Source organism: Tripterygium wilfordii, chromosome 14 (genome assembly GCF_013401445.1).
Source record: "Tripterygium wilfordii isolate XIE 37 chromosome 14, ASM1340144v1, whole genome shotgun sequence".
In the NCBI taxonomy this organism is placed as follows: Eukaryota; Viridiplantae; Streptophyta; class Magnoliopsida; order Celastrales; family Celastraceae; genus Tripterygium; species Tripterygium wilfordii.
Genome location: NC_052245.1, coordinates 9,301,258 through 9,321,241, shown reverse-complemented (window position 1 = coordinate 9,321,241; position 19,984 = coordinate 9,301,258). Strand labels below are relative to the sequence as shown.

The 19,984-nt window shown below is 35.9% G+C and overlaps 1 protein-coding gene across 3 annotated transcripts; it reads left to right on the top strand.

Moving 5' to 3' along the window:
• Positions 1 to 5,937: 5,937 nt before the first annotated feature.
• LOC120014370 (glutathione reductase, chloroplastic) lies at positions 5,938 to 19,775 on the top strand. 3 transcript variants are annotated; one of them, XM_038866308.1, is made up of 16 exons: positions 5,938 to 6,223; positions 6,420 to 6,579; positions 6,782 to 6,846; positions 9,163 to 9,232; positions 9,909 to 9,980; positions 10,725 to 10,928; positions 11,645 to 11,802; positions 12,336 to 12,423; positions 12,542 to 12,623; positions 14,074 to 14,147; positions 14,754 to 14,861; positions 14,983 to 15,047; positions 15,791 to 15,904; positions 17,560 to 17,659; positions 18,566 to 18,619; positions 19,450 to 19,775. In XM_038866308.1, exons 2-16 carry the CDS (start codon positions 6,430 to 6,432, stop codon positions 19,540 to 19,542), a joined length of 1,497 nt encoding a protein of 498 aa, XP_038722236.1. In that variant the 5' UTR covers positions 5,938 to 6,223; positions 6,420 to 6,429; the 3' UTR covers positions 19,543 to 19,775. The 3 variants fall into 3 exon arrangements, with proteins under 3 accessions (XP_038722236.1, XP_038722234.1, XP_038722235.1); XM_038866306.1 differs by having other exon boundaries at positions 5,939 to 6,223; positions 6,411 to 6,579; XM_038866307.1 differs by lacking the exon at positions 5,938 to 6,223 and having other exon boundaries at positions 6,393 to 6,579.
• The last annotated feature ends 209 nt before the right edge of the window (positions 19,776 to 19,984 follow it).

The window sequence follows — 19,984 nt, the reverse complement described above, 5'->3', positions numbered from 1 at the left end:
TGTTGTTTATAAAGATCACAAGAACATTGGAGTGGAAGGATTCTCTGATGCTGATTGGGCAGGATGTCCTATAGACAGACGATCTACTACAGGTTATTGTGTCTTCGTTGGTGGAAATTTGATATCCTGGAAAAGTAAGAAGCAAAGTGTGGTTGCAAAATCGAGTGCAGAGTCTGAGTATAGAGCCATTGCTCAGTCTATTTGTGAACTTATGTGGGTTCGTCACTTACTTGAGGAGATTGGTATGAAGGACTCAACTCCTATGCAATTGTGGTGTGATAATCAAGCAGCAATTCACATTGCTTCTAATTCAGTGTTTCATGAACGTACAAAACATATCGAGGTTGATTGTCATTTCATTCGAGAGAAACTCCAACAAGGAATAGTTTGTCTTACACATGTCAAAACCGGAGATCAAATAGCTGATGTATTTACTAAAGCTTTACCAGGGAGTCGGATAACTAATATTTGTCACAAGTTGGGCATGATTGACATCTATGCTCCCACTTGAGGGGGAGTGTTAGAATATATAAGGGTAGTTTAGTCAGTGTGCATATTTTTCCGACAATATACGAGACAGTATTTAGGGTTGTATGTTTGGTTGAATAGAAAAGATATAAAATGTGAATTGATATCGAGAACAGGTTCCATGCAAATGCCCCCATATTTTCCTTCTCAGGTATGAGAATGCTAGTCCCAAAAAATATATGACTAGACATCTAGGTGTGCTGCTTGCACTTTCTCTAGATCTTCCATCGACTTAGTGGTAGGCTCCTTCCCGACCTCCTCTAGGACTGGAGCCTCTTCTTTTATCAACAAAACTCTATCTATCGACTTGGCTTTTGTCATGAAACACTCATTCAAGGAGGCTTGGTCTCCCCTTATCTCCACCATCTTGTCTTCATAAGGGAACTTTAGCATCTGATGGTTAGAGAAAGGTACAACCTCTACCAAATGCAGCCACGTCCTGCCCAAAACTACATTGTATGTTAAAGGTAAGTCAATGACAAGGAAATCTACCTCAACCCTTTTCGGACCAGCCCTCACTGACATCTGTATCCTTCTGAGCGAGCAAACTGGAGTCGCGTTGAGTCCTATTAGGTGAGTTAGAATAGGAATCAAATTTGCTTGTGCATCCCCAGCTTTTGAAAGAGGGAATAATACATGATTTCTCCATAACTGCCCTGGTCCACCATTATCCTCTTTATCATCGCTATGCCTATTTTCAAGGATCTCACGAGAGCATCATTATATGGGAAGATCACATCTGCAGTGTCTTCCTTATTGACGGTTACTGTTGCTATCTTCTTCGGCCTCTTTTGTCCCAACTTGGGGTTGAAGTCCATACGTATGACCTCCTGTTGATGACGAGCCCTTTATACTCCATCCGTTTCAGTTCTTCATTGAGTTGAACCCTCGACATTATTGCACGAATAAAGTTAACCACATAGTACGTAGGATCTTGTTCCTTTGGTTGGGGTTCTGTTTTCTTCTCTCCAACATTTTTTTCTCTGTCAATGAATTCTTTAAGATGCCCTTGTCGTACTAGATCCTCCCAAACGCCGCTTGAATTTCCCTGCACTCATTCGTCCTATGGCCCTTGTCCCTATGGTAGGAGCAACATTTGGATAGGTTTCGAATTTGAGCAGGATTCGAAATATAGGATCTTTAAATGTTGTTCTCACCGCTTCATATGAATTAGGCTTTGGAGCTTTGGATGACTCATTCTCTCGTCCGCCTTTGTCGGGTTTTATGTTATCATTTCTACGGGCTCCTTCCTAATGGAAGACAAATTGACGATCCCCCTACTTATCTTCCTCAAGCTTGACATACTGTTTTATCCTATCTTGCAATGCAGTCATATCTCTTGGTGGTGCCATATTCAAGCTCTCCCACAATTTATGATCCAGTGGCAAACGCAATCAAAAGGTAGCCGCGGTAGTCTTCTCTTCGTAATCTTCAATATCCGCATAAGTATCTGAATACTTAGAAGCATAGGCTCTAAGAGATTCTTTCTTCCTCAAGTGCAAGGCAAACAATGTGTCCAAAGTTGTCGGATCTCTACTGTTCGCTATGAACCTAATCATGAGGATCCACGCCAACTCCTTCCAAGATGAAACTTAGTTCTCTGGAAGCTGATGGAAGCACTTCATTTATGTGGTGTCGAGACTTGATGGGAACATTTTACACATAAGTCCATCTCGCCCTGCCCACAAAGTCATCTTGTAGAAGTACGCCAATACGTGCGTAACAGGATCCGTCTTCCCGTCATATATAACAAAAGTTGGAGGGGAAAATTTGCTCAGAGGATCTTCTAGACATAAAGCCCGTACAAATGGGGTAGATGTCATCTTCTTGAGGGTTTACTCAGCCTCATTCTAAGCACTCCACAAGGCTTCCCCAACATCTTTCTTCAAATAAACTCTTCGTCTTTCATGGAAATGGCTTCAGTGCCTTATCCTTCTTAGTAGTATTGGGGATCTGTATCTTGTGCTCCATGGGGGTGGAGTGCATCGTCTTCTTTCTGGGGTCAGACCTCTCCTCTTGCGGAACCTTTCAGTACTCTCGCTTTCTTACTTCCGAATACGTTTGGGATTAAAATCCTGACCTTCCTGGGCAACCTTTGGATTACGCTAACCAAGCGCTTACCCTACCTTCTTATGGAGTGAATCCTCCCTCAGCGATTTAGCATGCTCTTGCCTCCGTTGGAGGTCTTCTTCTGGTCGAAGGATGGCTTCCTCCAATTCTACTTCATAAGGAACTTGTCTCCCTACCTCTTGACTCTTCTAAACCTCAACATTGTCAGCATGAGGTAATTCTTTCCATCTAGATCCTTCCGAAACTAGAGACATGTTGCTTCACAAAAACTCTTCGCTTCCCACAGACGACGCCAATTGTCAATGCAATTTTTACACCGAAGGTAAAATCAACGTAGAAAGAAAGAAATAATAAAGTAATAATAAAGACACAAAGATGTACGTGGCTCGGCAACTTGCCTAGTCCACGGGATGTTTGATATTTTATTCAAGAAGTGAGTCAGCCTCTGTCAAATGTCTGAATGATACATGTATTTATAGTGCTTCAAAGGTTAAGTACGGTTACGCAAGTCGGGTGCAATTGCACCTATTGAGATAACTTCCTCCAATAACTGTTGTCCGAACCGCTACCTTAGAGAAGTTGGAATTGTCCATCGATTGGAATTGTTTTGTCCCTATCATCTCAAATGTACGAAGGAATAACCTCCTCTCCTCAGTACCTTCAATATTTTCCTCCATAATTGTCTACAATATATGCTATTGTCAAAATTGTCTACCAAACGGACCCAATCATTTTAAGAAGTTGTATTGTTGTAAATAGCCATAAGAAAAATTTTGTGTTACTTTTGTGATAATTTATGAGATCAAATATCAAGATAAATGTTCATCAATAAATATTATCTTAAGATGTTGTAATATTGTAAATGCCTTTATATTTTTTTTAGTATATATACTACAAAAAATTGTGTTTTTTATGAGACCAAAATCAAGGCGAATGTTCATTGAGAATATCGTCTGAAAGAATTATACTATTGTAAATAACTTTAAAAAATTTAGTGTACATGGTAAACAAAAAAAATGTTATCTTACATTATTTTATGAGACCAAAAATTTGTGTTTATTTTCATTATTGAAAGTAATAATTTATCTTCAAGCAATTCAAAAGAATTACCTCTTATGGTCGAGTCGATTTGCTCCGATGGTGATTACGAGTGATACTCTATTGGTTTCAGTTGATGTTCCACTGTTTGTAGGTAATTTGCCAGAAGCTATTCAAGAATATAGCAGGACATTATATAATATGAGTCAATTTGTTGCACGACATGTGACATACTTTGGTTAGCGAGCTATATATATTTAGTCTCGTCAAGGAACCAACTCATCTTATATACACCTAAAATCACATATCTGCACCACGATCGATTATCAAATATATGAAGAGAAGTTTGGAATATCCAAAAACATTGAACAAGCTAAATATTGAGAAGCACCCAATTGTCTCATGACTCTCATCGAGAGTCGTTGACTCGTAACATGTTTGATGTCATTAGAGCAATCACAATGGTGTCAATTTAGGGGACATAGAAGATTTTTATTGTCCTTTTTTGTTGGCCCATGTAAATATTTAGGCTGCAATTATGACAATTTATTTGTTTCTTTTTGCTGGGCCAACACATGGGTTATAAAGTTTGATGGGAAAATCCAAGCCGGTATCTATTAGTGTACTTTTGAACATTTAGGTCCAACAAAAAAACACATGGAAATAAAAGTAACAATAGAATGATCATTTACCTCTCTACCCCTGTCATTTCTTCCTCACAAATCTCTTTTTTCTTCTTCTTCTTCTTACAACCACTTTCGTCTCTTTCTTTCTTTCTTCATCCTCCTTTCTTCTTCGTCTCCTTCTTTCTTATTCGTCTATTTCTTTCTTTCTTCTTCTTCTTCTTCCTCTTGTCTTATTCATCTCTGTTGGATCTGAAAAATATATGCACAAGTGATTTCTTCTCCTCTCTCTCTCAATTTATTTTTTCAATATTTAAAGCTTAAAAAGCTTTAGATCTTTTGTTTTTATTATTCATTGCTTTCATTTAGGTGTAAATGTTGGGTACATGATTTTCGTTTAGGATTTTCTTGAGTCTTATGAGTGTTGAATCTAGAAATAATCTGTCAAGTTCTGTCAAATCATTTAGACATGTGCATGTTACTGTTTCATGAAAGAAAAGGTCTCAAATCCAGACAATTTCGCCAACGATCACTACATCACCACCACCGTTAGACTACCCTCACTGAGATGCACAATCCGTCCAAAACGGCCACCAAAAAGGGAGACCCGAAGTTGGTCCGTTTTCTCACGTAACATTACTATTTCAAACAGTAACATACGATATCATATTTCATATTACATATTAAATCTAACAAGATGAAGACGAACACTAATAAAAATAAGAAGAAGAAGAATAAGAAAATGAAGAAGATGATTGTGGAGGTGCGATGGTGGTGGAGGAGCGACGGTGGTGGTAGCGGTGGAGATGGAGACGGATAGTGACAGTGGTAGAGATGGACGCAAACGTGGCAATGGTGGATATGGAGAGTTGGTGTGTTAGATGTTGGTATTTTTTAGATCCCTATATATTGAAGAAGAAGGGTAAATGTGAGATTATGTAATTATTAATTTTTAAAATAGATACTTATACGACAAAATATTTTTCTTTGACTTAAGTGTCCACCTTTCCTAAAGTAGGGACTAATATGTTATTTATCGAAGTTTGATTTGCCCCCATATTAGCTTCAATTGGGCACCAAGAACAGAGATGACCTCCATAAATGCACTTTCCTTAAAAACTAACAGTCTTGTCGTCTTTTGAATATTGTGAGATAAAATGTGTGTGATAAGCTCTGTGTATGATGTGTGACAACAAATAAAGTGCAATCATGTACGTTAACTAGGGTTAGTTGTCCCCTGGTTAGTTAAGTCATGGTTAAGTGTCGACGTCTTAACTGATGTTAACCATGGTTGTAACGATGGTTGTAGATGTGCTTGCTGCCTGTTGACGTCAGGGTTAACTGATGTTAACCATGGTTGTAACTATGGTTGTAATGATTGTAGCTGTGCTTGCTCCCTATAAAATGCCTTGTAAGAGATGCTTGAAAATAAGACTTGTTTTCACCAATCTCTTCCTGTCTATAATGGTTTCGGAGCCTGCACACTAAACTTTTCATTGTTCTTCTTCCACTACAACTATCAAACCAAAAGAAATTTAGGTTTGTTTTAAGGTCCACTTGCTTCACTACAAATATATAGACAAAAAAAAACACCAAATTGACACTATTTATTTAGTATATTATTCGCATTCCCATTGCCAAATACTTTTCACCAAAACACATCTCCAAGAAAATTTGTTGTCCCCAATAGCTCACCATTGCAAATACTCTCAGTTAGGTGATTTATGATGCTGACGTCACACAAACATATTGAACGTCTGCAATGGCAGACCAAATTAATTAATTATTTCTTATGCGAACTTCTTAATTAATGAACTATTCTATCAGTTCTATGATCAATAATCTATACTAAAAATTATTTTCTCGTAATTGTCTGTATTTATACACACGATTCTGTAGTTCTGCTTAACAACCAAACCCTAGGTTAGTCTTTTCTTGTCCAATTGATCTACAACTTCTTCAAGGTGAGCGTGATAAACCATTGAATTCGAGCATTTATTTTTTTCTTTGTTTTTGTTTTGAATATGCCATTTTGAATTCTGGCACTACCAGAAGGCCGTTGTGTACGCTAAGCCTATCGGAAGTAACTCTGTTGTTTTATCCAAGTATCATTCATAAGTTATGATATTTGTTGATTACTCGTGGATTTAGATCTAGCAGACCTACAGTCATGACAACGTTGCCGAGGAAGATGCTTGTTGATGGGGAGGTGGGAAATTCCGGTGAAGAAGAGGCTCACTATGATTTTGACTTGTTTGTCATCGGAGCTGGCAGTGGAGGTGTTCGAGCTGCTAGGTTTTCTGCTAATTTTGGAGCTAAGGTATGCATCTGTGCTATTCGAACTAGTTTCGGTTTTGCTTTTTTGGGAGAAACCTTCTCACATGGATGCTTTGATGTGATTTGTGTGGTATGTTACTCTATTGAGGTGATAAATGTGACTTGATGGAAATATTCTCGTGTATGGCTGAAATTTTTTATTGACAATAATCCCCTACTGACTATTTTTAATCTTATGTTCCAAGGTTGGGATCTGCGAGCTTCCATTTCATCCAATCAGCTCAGAAGTAATAGGAGGAGTTGGTGGGACGTAAGTTAACTGAGATTATGACTGTTGTTTCTTCTCGAAAGCCTTTTTTATTTTACTTTTATGCTTAAACATGTGAATCCATCTCAGGGCTGTGTTTGTTGAAATGGTTTCAATTTCCTATAATTGATTTAGGTTTTTAGCTTATCCTGGCATATTTGTTGGTATTTTGTTCAGAGTAGGATTTACTTGAGCTGCAATCGGGAAATACTGTAGTATGTGCCTTGGGGCTATGGTGTTTTTTTTTTTTGTATGTTGTCCTTGGGGCTAGGATGTGGAATAAATGTTTCAGAAGCTGTGGAGGACCTAATGTAAATTTAGTTAACCATTGTACAAATGATTATGTTATCCAGTGTGAAAAAGAATGTTTAGAAAGTTTTGATTGTAATTTGAATAATGGCAAGAAAGTATAATTAAGGGGTTTTTACCCATGAGGACAAAAACTAAAAGTTGTATTCCAATAAGGACAACCTAAAAAAACTTTAGAAAAATAGGACAAAGTCTACCAACTTACCAAAATACTCTCCCTCCTCCTTCCTTCTTTCTTCTTCCTTGCACCACCATATCTGAAGTTGGCCGTTCGGCCACCGTTTTCTACGAACGAACTACGAAAATGAAGCTCTAGGTCAGCCCAATCAAAGCCCAATCATCACTGACAGTCGATTATCACTTGAGTCGCCGGAAAAGCTTCATGAAATCATGGCCACGTTTGAAAAAGAGCTAGATCTGGCCAATACGGCCAACGCTGACGACCATCAACACCCCCAATCAATTCCACAGACCAAGGCATATCACCTTTCAGGTTTTATGATTTTTCGAACTCTTTTTTTTTCCTTCTAAAATCGGATCTGAATATGCAGATATTATATCTGTTTCGGATCTTTTCTGATATGTTATTTGTTTCGGAACTTCAAACAGATAACACTTCATTAAAGAGAATATTTCATTAAAGACAGATACCATTTAGCAAGACATATAACATTATGACATATATCAAATTAATCAAAGCAGATAACAAATCACCTGCGGTCTGTAGATCCTAAATCATAACCAAAAAACCACGAAAATACCACAGAAAATGCCGAAAATAATGATGTGATGACAGATCAAAGGAAAACAACAAGATCTACGAGTCCCGTGGTGAATATGAGTAGATCTAGTTCGAATACAACAAAAATTGAGATGAAAAATCACTATAAAAATGCCATAGAACTCTTGAATAAGCCATGAGAGGTGAAGATGAAGCTTTCGTCAGCAAAGACGAAGCTTCCGTCGGAGGGCAGAGATAAATCATGTGTAGGAGGTATGTTCCATGTTTGAGGATAAAGATGAGTGTATTTTAGACAATAAAACCATATATTTTAACTTTTTGTCCCTTTTCAAATATTAGTTCAAACTACATGGACTTTATGGAATAAGACTTTTAAGAGTGTTCTTCTTGGAACAAAACTCTTCAATGAGGGAATAATATTTAATTTTCCCTATAATTAATGGGCTAATCTTTTTTCCCATATGCTTGCACTTGCATATTGCTTGTGTGATAGCGTTTGTGATTGCATTTTGTATCTTTGTGGGGTACAAATTCTAATAATGGTCCATGATTTGGGTTGCACCTTCTTGTTGCCCCTTTCAACTACATATTCTTTTTAACTCTCATTCAAAAATGCCTTTGCAAAGTGGATATGGAATCAATTAATCATCTCCTATTGCACTGTCCATGGTCTACCAAAATTTGGACCAATGCTCTAAGGATGTTGGGCATTTCTTGGGTACCTAGTGCTACTATTGACAAGGAATTGATGGCTTGGATGGCTACAGGCAGGGACAAAAAGAATAGAAAGTTCATTCAATTGATACCAATGCCTATAATGTGGAAGATTTGGCTGGAGAGAAATAGCAGAATTTTCAATAACCAGGAATCCTCAATAGACTCTTTCATAGGCAGCAGGTTTGAGTGTCTTAGATTTTGGGGTTCTTCTTTCTCTGAGAGTATTTTTGATAATCCGAATATGTCCCCCTTGTAATCTGTTTGGGTTGCAACCCCTTGGTGCGTGAATAAATTTTTTCCATTCAAAAAAAACTCTCATTCAAAATAACGATAATATTGACAATTGTCTTATTGACATAAAAACCCTTGAATGAATGTGTCAGCTGAGGCTACTTCTGTCCAATTGAAGTGATTGTATTTATGTGTTCTATTAACTTCTGAGTTGGAGAGTTTTAATTTACTGAATGATGATTGTTACTGGAAATCCTTTCTTTTTTTCTTCCTAGAAGCAAATTTCTAATGATCAATGCTTCTCACATTTTGCTTGGCAGTTGTGTAATCCGTGGTTGTGTTCCCAAGAAGATTTTGGTATATGGAGCATCTTTTGGAGGTGAAATTGAGGTGAGAATGTGATTATTCTAGGATGACTTGGATTTGGTGTATGCTTTAGTACACTTCTATTTAAAGTATGAAATTTTTTGTCATCTTTTCTCCTTTAGCCTCCAAGTTTGCAAGTGAAGAGTAGTTTTAAAGTATTGTCTTTGCTAGAGCCTTCTTTGCAATTACGTATTGCAGTCACAAATGTGACTTCATTTTGAAATGTTAATATGCTGGATTTATTTGGCACTTTCATGAGTGCCCTTTTAGAAGGATACCTTGATGGTCTAGAGGTTTGATTTTGCAGGAAACATGCAAATATTTTAAAAACGTAATTGTGAATGTCTTCAATTTGAAAAAAATAATTTGGACTCTTCTAGTATGATGTATAATTTTAACTATTTTTTTGCTGCCACTAAATATCAGACAACATGTGTTTGTTCAAGCCTTCAAGGATTGTCAGTATACTTGGTAATCAGTATGGTGATGGAATTCAATGATATATCTTAATTCCACATTTTCTATGCTTTTATCTGTAGCATTAAAAAAAATCTGTTTCTTTTGGGATATGTTTTATATATCCTGTATTTTATTACTGAATTGTTTCATGTATATAGTTCTGCCGTTTGTTTGACAATGAATTCCCATCTTTATATGCTATTATCAAATGTTTGATTAGTCTATGGTTCTGGTTGTTTAGGATGCAAGGAACTATGGGTGGGAAATAAATGAGAAAGTCGACTTCAATTGGAAGAAGCCTTTGGAGAAAAAGGTCAGTATTCTTTTTGCTCTCATCTTCATAATCTTGGGTATTCTGTTTACAGGAATTAGTGAGGTAATTATTAACTAACTAACGTCCCCTTGTATTAGTGCTTCAAATTGTCCATTGTTTACTCGACATCTATGGTTTCCAATCCATATTTAGAAGAATAATGTAATGCTAGCTCTGGATGAAACTTTATTAGGAGTGATTGCTGAAACAGAATTTGTGTGGTGAACTCCATGTAGTTTTGACTGAGTATTAATCTACTGTACTGTTAATATTGGGAAGTTAGGCTTGTCATTCTTGTTATTATTGTACCTTCTGGGAAAGGAATTAGAAGTCTTTGATGCTGATTTACTTTTTTTCCCATTTACTTTTAAATACCGCCTCTCTTTTTGATTTTGGCCTTTCTTCTTAAACTTTATGGAGGGATAGACATATTGGCTATAAATTTCCCTTCCATTGATTTTATGAGGGAAGGTGATGTAGACAGCAATATTGACACCTTCAAATTAAGCTGCATGTATATTTTTTCCTGTTTGTAGAGTAGCCTTCTCAAATGCTTCGATATAATTACTGTAAGAAACTGTTCAATCATTTGAAGAGCTATGGACAGTGAAATAGTTTGCACTGTTTACAGATTTTCCTAATGAGCCATTTGGAACATTTTGGTTTGAGTTTACTCTATAGGAATTTTTTTTTTCAATTAATGAGTTTGTTGTGCTTGGGTCATAATGCTTTTCCTTTCTGCAGACTGATGAAATAATCAGGTTGCATGGAATTTACAAGCGATTATTGTCAAATGTTGGGGTCAAATTGTTTGAAGGAGAGGGTAAGATTGTTGGTCCTAATGAAGTGGAGGTAACACAACTAGATGGCACCAAATTGAGCTATTCGGCAAAGCACATACTCATTGCAACAGGCAGTCGGGCCCAACGCCCAAATATCCCTGGGCAGGTGGATTTGTAACTTCTACTTTTGTATTTGGATTTCTGTTTATTTCATATCTACCATAGATGCTATTTGGCATTGCAACACGATTCATTTAAAATTCTTATGTGAATATTGTCAACTTGGTCATTGAATATTACTCCTAATCCAAATGTCTTTTTGAATTCAAGAAATTTTTTGTTAAAGGGGCACCTAGTGAGTGAAACAAAAAAAAGTTCCTAATCTAAAATGTCACCAATGTGATGGCAAAAGGAAAAAACATTAAGAACGCCTACTTGTGAAGCAGTTATAATATGATACTATGATACTATGAGCGTGATATCATATATTGACTCTGTTTTTTTTTTTTTTTTTTTTTTTTTTGGAGGGGGAGGGGGGGTGTTGTGCTTTACATTTGTTGGAACTTGGAAGGTTGGCTGTTGCTAATTCTGTAAGATAATTAGAAATTTTTATGGTTTTTTACAACAGAGTTCTTTACTACACTGTCAGTGTAATGTATTTGCTAATAATTTTCTCATAGTGGATTCCCAAATAATAAAATTAATTATTTTCGTCGCCAATTATAGATGGTTCAATATGTGTATGCTTTATTGTCTTTTATTTGCATTTGCTGCTTGAAACATCAACTGAGCTTCAATTGGGGAAATCTTTGAATGTTGTCACTAAGTTTAATATGTCCTCTTTTTCACCTTGTTCTAATTACACTTACCTTGTATTTTTAGGAGTTAGGGATAACCTCTGATGAGGCGTTGAGCCTGGAAGATTTACCCAAGCGCGCTGTGGTGCTTGGTGGAGGGTACATTGCTGTTGAGTTTGCTTCAATATGGCGCGGCTTTGGTGCCACTGTAGATCTATTTTTCAGAAGGGAACTTCCATTAAGGTTATTCTTATGTCTATAATGTTGGCTTTAACTTTTGAATTCCTATGCTGGAGAACTACGAAGGAGATTGAGGAAGTATTTTTCTTGACTCAGATACTTGGATTTTTTTGTAAGCTCATTTTGGTGATCTCCACAGTGTGTAACTTTGGACATATTGGAATAGATGCAGATTGGAATCAAGCCAATGATAGGAACCATTTTATAGTTGCAACTGTGTAAATCATGTCTACTGTGGAAAACTTAAAGTTTCTGTTCTACATAGGAGTTCTGGAATTATTTATCTCGAAATCATGTTAGCTTATGTTCCAGGCCCTTTCTACTGGCCACTTGGGATGGGCTGGATGCTATAGTCAAGTTTTACCATTGTGGGCACAAATTGCCTATAATAAGGTTTACCTTTCAAAGAAGTGAAATTTCCAATTTTTTATGTCTTGTCTAGAACAAGTTTTACCTGCCATTTCTTTGGTCCAATGTCCCTGTTTTTGGGATGCCGTTGCAGTTCTAATGAGTCTTTTTTACATTATCTCTTGCAGAGGTTTTGATGCTGAAATGCGAGCTGTTGTTGCAAGAAATTTGGAAGGCAGGGGAATTAATTTACACCCCCAGACAAATTTAACAGAGGTACCATCACCGGGCAATTTTCCCACAAGTGGTTGCTCTTATTTTCTAGCATTTTGAAACTAATTTTTTACTTGTTAAACATTTGACCTCATGGTAATTGTCATATACCTATAATCAGCTGATTAAAACAGAGAATGGCATAAAAGTACGAACAAATCATGGTGAAGAATTGATGGCAGATCTCGTACTCTTTGCTACAGGTAATTACTGTCCCCATTGAATTATTTGCATGTTCATATATGATGTTTCCATGTTATTTGTGATGGTTTTTTACTTGCTTTGAAGATAAAAAAGACTTTGGTTGTGTTACTAGATAATACTTGTAAAATCATTGGTTTTAGTGAGCATAAACTGTAAATTGCAGCCTTTTTATATGTGTCATTAAAATTATGAATGTATATATTCTAGTGTACACACTTCAGTAAGTTTTCTTGGATAAAAACCTTTAGCCTTGTTATCTCTGTAAATCTAAAAGAAGATTGACATGAATGTGATTTGATGATTAAGCTATCAATATGTTTGATGTATTTGTTTGGTTTTATGAGGTCAAACTTTAATTCTTTATGGAAAATTTGGAAAGCTATTTGACTGGTTAGAATCTTTTGCATGTCTATGTCATATATGCAAAGGATTGCAGTGTGGAAGCTTCTAAAATATATACACACACACATAATATTTCCATCTATCTCATGGGATGTGATTTAATCAACAAAAATATATGAAATATTATAGCCTTACGTGAGGGCATCCATTTGTCAAATAAATTCTTTGTTTTTGAATGCTGTTCACACTCCATAGTGAGTATTCTTCCCCAAGTAGCTTCCCATATTTTAGTAGATCTTGTACAAGTATAATGACTTCAATTCTCACTTAGTTCTCAATTGTATCGGATATCATTTACTTTAACATGATGGCCTTCTTTTATCTTCTGAATTCTAATAGATGATTGAATCAATATGAAATGGTGATTTCTCTTTTTACTTCTTCTCCCATTACCTTCTGTTTCTTGTGCCATAAAATTCCACCTCCTCCATCTCCATGTGTAGGAGGTTTTGTAATGTTGTTTGAAAAATAATATAAACTTTGAGTTTACTGCCAAACTGCTAGTGTCTGTCCTTATTTTAGAAATTCATTCATGTATTTATCTTTTCTGTAATGATTTATGTTACATTTTTTTTCTATCTTCTTTATGATATGGATTATTCATTATTATTGATATATGGTCTAAGCACAAAAACTTGTTTTGTGTTCAAGTGTTGGTTAATTTATAGATTTCAAGAAGTGGTCATCCAAAACTATTGATGTCTTAAAATTTCCTCACAGAGCATACTGCATTAGAATGGTTCAATTATCGACAGTGATATACTGGTTGGTGTAACTTATAAAAGTATCTGAGATGTTTGCTTTTTTTTTTGGCAAGTTAAGATGTTCACTTTTGCTTAACTATCAGCTCAAGTCATCTTATCTATGCATAATTTAGCTGTTTGTGTTATAAACTTTGTATTTCTGACGAGATTTGAATGCAACTGGCTACCTTGTAGCGATAGGCTTATGTACTTTTTAGACTTACAATTATTACTCTACTAAATCAGGGAGATATTAGACAAAAATGCTTCTTATGATGGAAATGCCATATTTTTGTTGTGACAGGTAGGGCACCTAATACAAAGAGGCTGAATTTGGAAGCCGTAGGTGTGGAACTTGACCAAACAGGAGCTGTGAAGGTAAATAATCGTCTTTTGTTTGTCTTTTTTTATTATTGAGTAAACTAGGTATACTGGTGACAATTTATTATGATTTCAGTGTTACTTTTAACATTCAAAAAAAAAAGATTTCAGTGTTACTTTTGTAGTTACCCTCTCTCCTTGCCTCTCTCTCTCTGTCTGTCTTTCACAAGTACATACACACAAAGAGATATAAGAAATAATAAATGGCTTTTTCTTACTCTCCTGAAGTTTTGCCCTTCTTGTCTGATGCCATATGCTCCTGGGGATGCAAGATGTGACCCTCTAGTACCATCTGAGTAATTTCAAGAAAGCTTTCAGCTGCTATTAATAAGTACAACCTTTCTATTGCTGCTAAAGAAAAGAGAGTTTACTGAAGAAGATGGCAAGTGCCTTTGAAGGCTTGCATTTTTTATTTGACTATATTTTTAAGGTCACTGGATTTTGATTTCCACATTTTATTATTTGTTTTTCGTCTTGGAACTTGTTGGCCCATCTATTGGGAGCATTATTCTGAAATTTCTTATTATTACGTCTGAAATTTCTTATTATTATGTCATGTTTTCAAAAATCGTTACATGTCTCTCTCTCTCTCCTTCTTCTCAGGTGGATGAGTACTCACGCACTAACATACCTAGCATATGGGCTGTTGGTGATGTCACAAACCGAATGAATCTTACCCCTGTGGCACTGATGGAGGGAACCTGCTTTGCGGTATGAGTTTTATCTGCACCCTTTTCATTTATTGGTATTGAGTTTGCACTTCAATGGCCTCCCACCTTTTGATTAGTTAATAATTTACTTGATGTTCAATGAAATTTTGTATTGCCTGCAGAAAACTGTTTTTGGTAACCAACCGTCCAAGCCGGACTACATTCACATACCTTGTGCAGTGTTTAGGTAACATTTTCTGTCCTTTGTAGTGGTAGATATTTTTTATCAATTTTTTTTCCCTAACTTTCATGATTATTTTTCATTTGTAATGAGTAAAAACTGTTTTTTCATTTATATTCAAAGGAAAAATTCCTTTGTTTGATTGATTTATTTCCTTAAATATATAGTTCTAAGTTTAGGGTTTAGGTTCATAGATTTCTAAACTATACTAAAAAATGAGAACTAGAGCCTCTACCTAAATGCCCTATAATTAGAAAGACTCAAGGTGAGATCGAATGGACCAAACTATGGCAGGTTTTGTGGGCTTGAGAATATCGCGAAATTAAAAGTAGTTACATATCAAAACTCAAAAGTCAGGCCTGTATTACTTTGTTAGTGTTAACTACTCTGAAACCTTAATAGACGATCTTCGTTGGTGTTAGCTTACGAGTTACAATTTAGTCTTAGGCTTTGATGAAGGGAACATTTTCTCTTATGTAAGATACCACGCAGCAGTCAACTGTCACAGTATGAGCTATACTACTTTTGCCTTTCTAATTTTGTGAACTCGATTACTGTGATAGAATTTATTTTCTTATTTTTTACTGCTTTTTGTGATACATTATTGGATACCTCACTACAGTTTGATTGATGTATAGGATTAATTACTTTTACGTTATCAGAAAAAACAAGTGGTTTATTATTTTTCTTCCATTTGGTTCTTCTCCTCTATTGTCCGGATGAATCACTTGTTTGATGCTACCATGCAGCATACCTCCTCTTTCTGTAGTGGGCCTCAGTGAAGAGCAGGCCATAGAGCAAGCAAATGGTGATGTTCTAGTATTCACGTCAACATTCAATCCTATGAAGAACACTATTTCTGGGTATGTACAGCAAATTACCATTATGTTCATGTGTATCTGTAATCTTTCAAATTGACTGTTAACCGCTATGATAAGTTGGATCATAGCTTGATGTGAGTGAGCTCTTTCATTGATTTATGATTTATTGCTCTAAGGAAATGAGTTTTTGGGCCATCATATTCCATTGTACTTTATTTTCACTACCCGTTTTCCATTTTAGTCTTGTCTCATAAGATGAACTTACTCTAGCTAGGAGTGTATCTTCCTTAGGGGAGATGATTGAAGATGGAAGGTTTCAGGAATTATTAACAAAAGTGTTTTTTTCCCCTCCTGAAATAAGATCTTGTTGAGTTGTGGACTTACAGTGACAGGGCTACTAGTTTAAGTTTGTTGCTTACATGGTTCGTATAGCTTTCCTGTGGTTGCACATATTTGGTTTTTTGTTTATGACTGAATGACCTTTAGTTCGGGTTTTCCTTCTACAGGAAGGAAAATATTTGTGACAATAATTAATGGCTGGATATGGCCAATGCCTTAGGAACAGCTCAGCCACTTTGACCAAGTCAATGATGTGTTGATGATATAAAATAAGAAGGAAGCACAAGTTCTAGTAGTATTATCGCTTAACAACTAAATTAGAAAATAATTTATAGGGTTAGAATTACGGTGCACAATCTTGAACACTGTTATTCACAAAATTCTATGAACTGAGCTGCATTCTTGAAAAATACCTAATAGGGATAATGGTATCCAGAGTCAGGCTGCTTTAGAAAATTACAGAACAGTTTTTGACTAGAACACTATGATGTAGGCTATAAGTAAAAAAGACTAAGATAGCAAGTTATCAACTAGACTAAAAGAAATGCAAGACCACTTATGCTGGCGAATTTCTGTAAATATTAAGAGACTATCTATTTTTGGTGAACAACACTCTGTGCCTGTCTGATGCAGTAACTTCTACTGTGCAATCTTTTATTTTAATTAACTTTGTTATTTTAATTTTGTCCTGGCCTCCTGGGAATTATCTAGCATTTATTATTATTTATTAGTTTGACTGTCTTTAGGATTTGTAGTTCTATCTATAACTATAAATATATTCTTTCATGTTAGTGAGGTCAGGCGATCTGATAAGTATATTTTACGAATGAAATTCAGAACTTGCAGCTACTTTAAAGTGCTGTTTTGTTCTCATTAAGTATCATTTCTCCTCCCACTCCTTTTAGTTGTCTATTCGGTTTCTCTTCCTACGTTACTGTCAGTGTAGAAAGCAGACAAATACATGGCTGGGAAGCACATGGTTAACAATAAGCTCTATGTATCTCCTTTTAGGTTGAGCCAGGCAATTAAGGATTTTTCTCGTGTGTAATATCTTGGTTGACAGCTAGTTCAATTAGGCATGCACGTGGGTTTAGAGATGTAACCTTTCTTTTACAGATCAATAAAAGAGTAACGGGTTAATCTGTCTCCCAAATGCTTGGATGGTCTTGAGGTGAAAGAAGCGATATAAATTGGGAGGAAATTACAAAAAGTGGTAGATGATAAAAGGAAATATCTCTGTCAACCTTAGACCTTAACTTTTTAATTCTTTTGAGTTTTACGCTTGCCTTTTTACGGACTTCTCATTTTGCATTCATGCACACACACTTGTTTTGACTCATTACCCTTTTCCATGCTAGACGCCAAGAAAAGTCAGTTATGAAACTTCTTGTTGATGCTGAGACGGACAAGGTTATTGGCGCATCCATGTGCGGCCCAGATTCTGCTGAAATTATGCAGGCAAGTTTACTGTTTTCTTTCAGTTTCATTCATGGTTCTGATACATGGTACCTTATCCATTGCTGGGTAAAAATTCCTCACTCCTTGGTCCTTGGAAGGAAAAAAGTTGCTTATACATGTTGATTGTGTAATGTTATATGCTAAATAATGAGAGTGTGGCCTCGGAATACACTTTTCTATGACAGATGTTCTCTTTCGTCTTTTTATGTTTATAAAATGTGTCAAAATAACACATTTCCACAGGAGGTTTTCATGTAAAATGTGGAACACTATGACCCTGCAAAGAAGAGCATGCCATGGAAATCACAAAAATGCTTCCTTGTGGCAATAGTAGACTACTATAGTTAGTGATGCTCTTCGCCAATGTCATGCTATTTTTTTAACGTCATTAATTTTTAAACATTATTTGATCATTGAGCGAATATAGTTCTTAAATTTTGCTTTTTCATAGGAACTTTAAAAGATTCTTGTAACCTGGTATTTGATGCGGCAACATTAAAAGGCTTTCATACTCCTTAGCTCTTAATTCACTGATCTTCAGCCGGCTTAATAATTTCCTTGCAAGTAACCTAATTATTTTATAAAAGTACTTTTGCTGAAATTCTTTTTCATTTAAATAGAAAGACTATTTTAATGGTCAAGTTCTAGTTTTTTGGTAGTGGGTGATTATTTTATGGATACAATACATAGTTACTATAAAATGCTGCATTTTGGAGCAATGCAAACTGTGATGTCCTGGGTCCACCTGCTGCAACTCATATATACACAGTCCATTCACCAATGTGTGGCAGAGTACTGTGTGTCTGTGTCACCAGCTGATTTTTCCTTCCATTTCCATACATTTATTTTTGTTTCTTTTTTTGTCATGCCTTAAATTTCTGATTTCTTACTGGGGTGTTGTTCCAGGGCATTGCTGTTGCACTCAAGTGTGGAGCAACCAAGGAACAATTTGATAGCACGGTAAGCTCTTTTTACTAATAGATAGGTGAACATTCATGGTGCTACGATCTGTAAATACGTGAGCAATTTGAGGATCACTCGTGGAATTACCTTTTTTCGGTCCTCCTTATCCAACCATTTCTTGAACTCTGCTGCATTTTATATGTGAATTCATACTGCTCTCTTTACTTGACCTCTTAATAATGATAAATAGATCTTTCTTGGTGATGGTGGTGGTGTATGAAATAACAAATACTCACATAATCACATTACTGACTTTGCACCACAAAGATGTGCCATAAATTTGGAGGCTAGGTAAATAGTAATAAGTATTGTATGTCTCTGAAGTTCTAATGTTTTGACAAGTAGTCATTAGGAGATAAGATCAAACTAATTTTAGATTCTGACCAAGGGGCATTGGAATATTGAATTAGGCTTGGTGGATTCTCAATAAAAATGTTGAAACTTCTCTCCCCATTTCATGCAGCTTCTGGACCGTATTTTCTTTTATTCTTAATTTCTAAAGAAAACAATAACCCTATGTATTATTAACTTGGAGGTGCTGTTGTTCCCTCCACGACAAGGCTAACTCTACTTATTTCTCTATTATTCTTCTTAGTCAGTTCTTGATGAATTTAATATGCTCATTGAAAGGAGGGGATAAAATTAAGCCTTCCTTTCCTTTCTTTCATAAAAGCAAAGGTGGTGAAGGAGGCTAGATGACCAATGTTTCCATTGATGGTCTGCACCAGGATGAATCATTTGAATGATGAATAATTTTTATTTACCCCATTTGGCAATCTAATCTATTCTCACACAGAGTTGTATTTTGAACGTTTTTCTTATCACAGGTGGGAATACACCCTTCTGCTGCCGAAGAATTTGTGACCATGCGAATGGTGACAAGGCGCATTTCTGGTGCTAAAACAATGACGAATCTGTAGAGTCAATATGCCAAGTGGAGAATAGAAGGTCCAAGAACAACATGGTAGCTGGATTCACTTGGATTTGAGATGATTACCATGGCTGTAGCTCAAAATGGAAAGCTAGCCAGATAAATTTGTTTCAAATTAAGATTTCCAGGTTGGTTGCTTGAAATGCAAAATCAAAGTACAAAGTATGATTTAAAATACGGTTTATGAGAGAGATGGACCCTTCTCGTTAGGGTATACCACTATACCATTCGAAAGGGAAAAAAAAAATAGTAGTAAAATGAGTACACAACCCAATCGTGATATGTCGTGCAGAGATTTAGATCTGCAATTGAAACTACAATTTTCTATATTAGATTTGACTTGAAGCTTATTTAGTCTACTCATACCACCATTAGACCAAAAGTACATAAGAGTTTCTCTCCTAAGGGTGTAATTTGCGGGTGTAAAATGT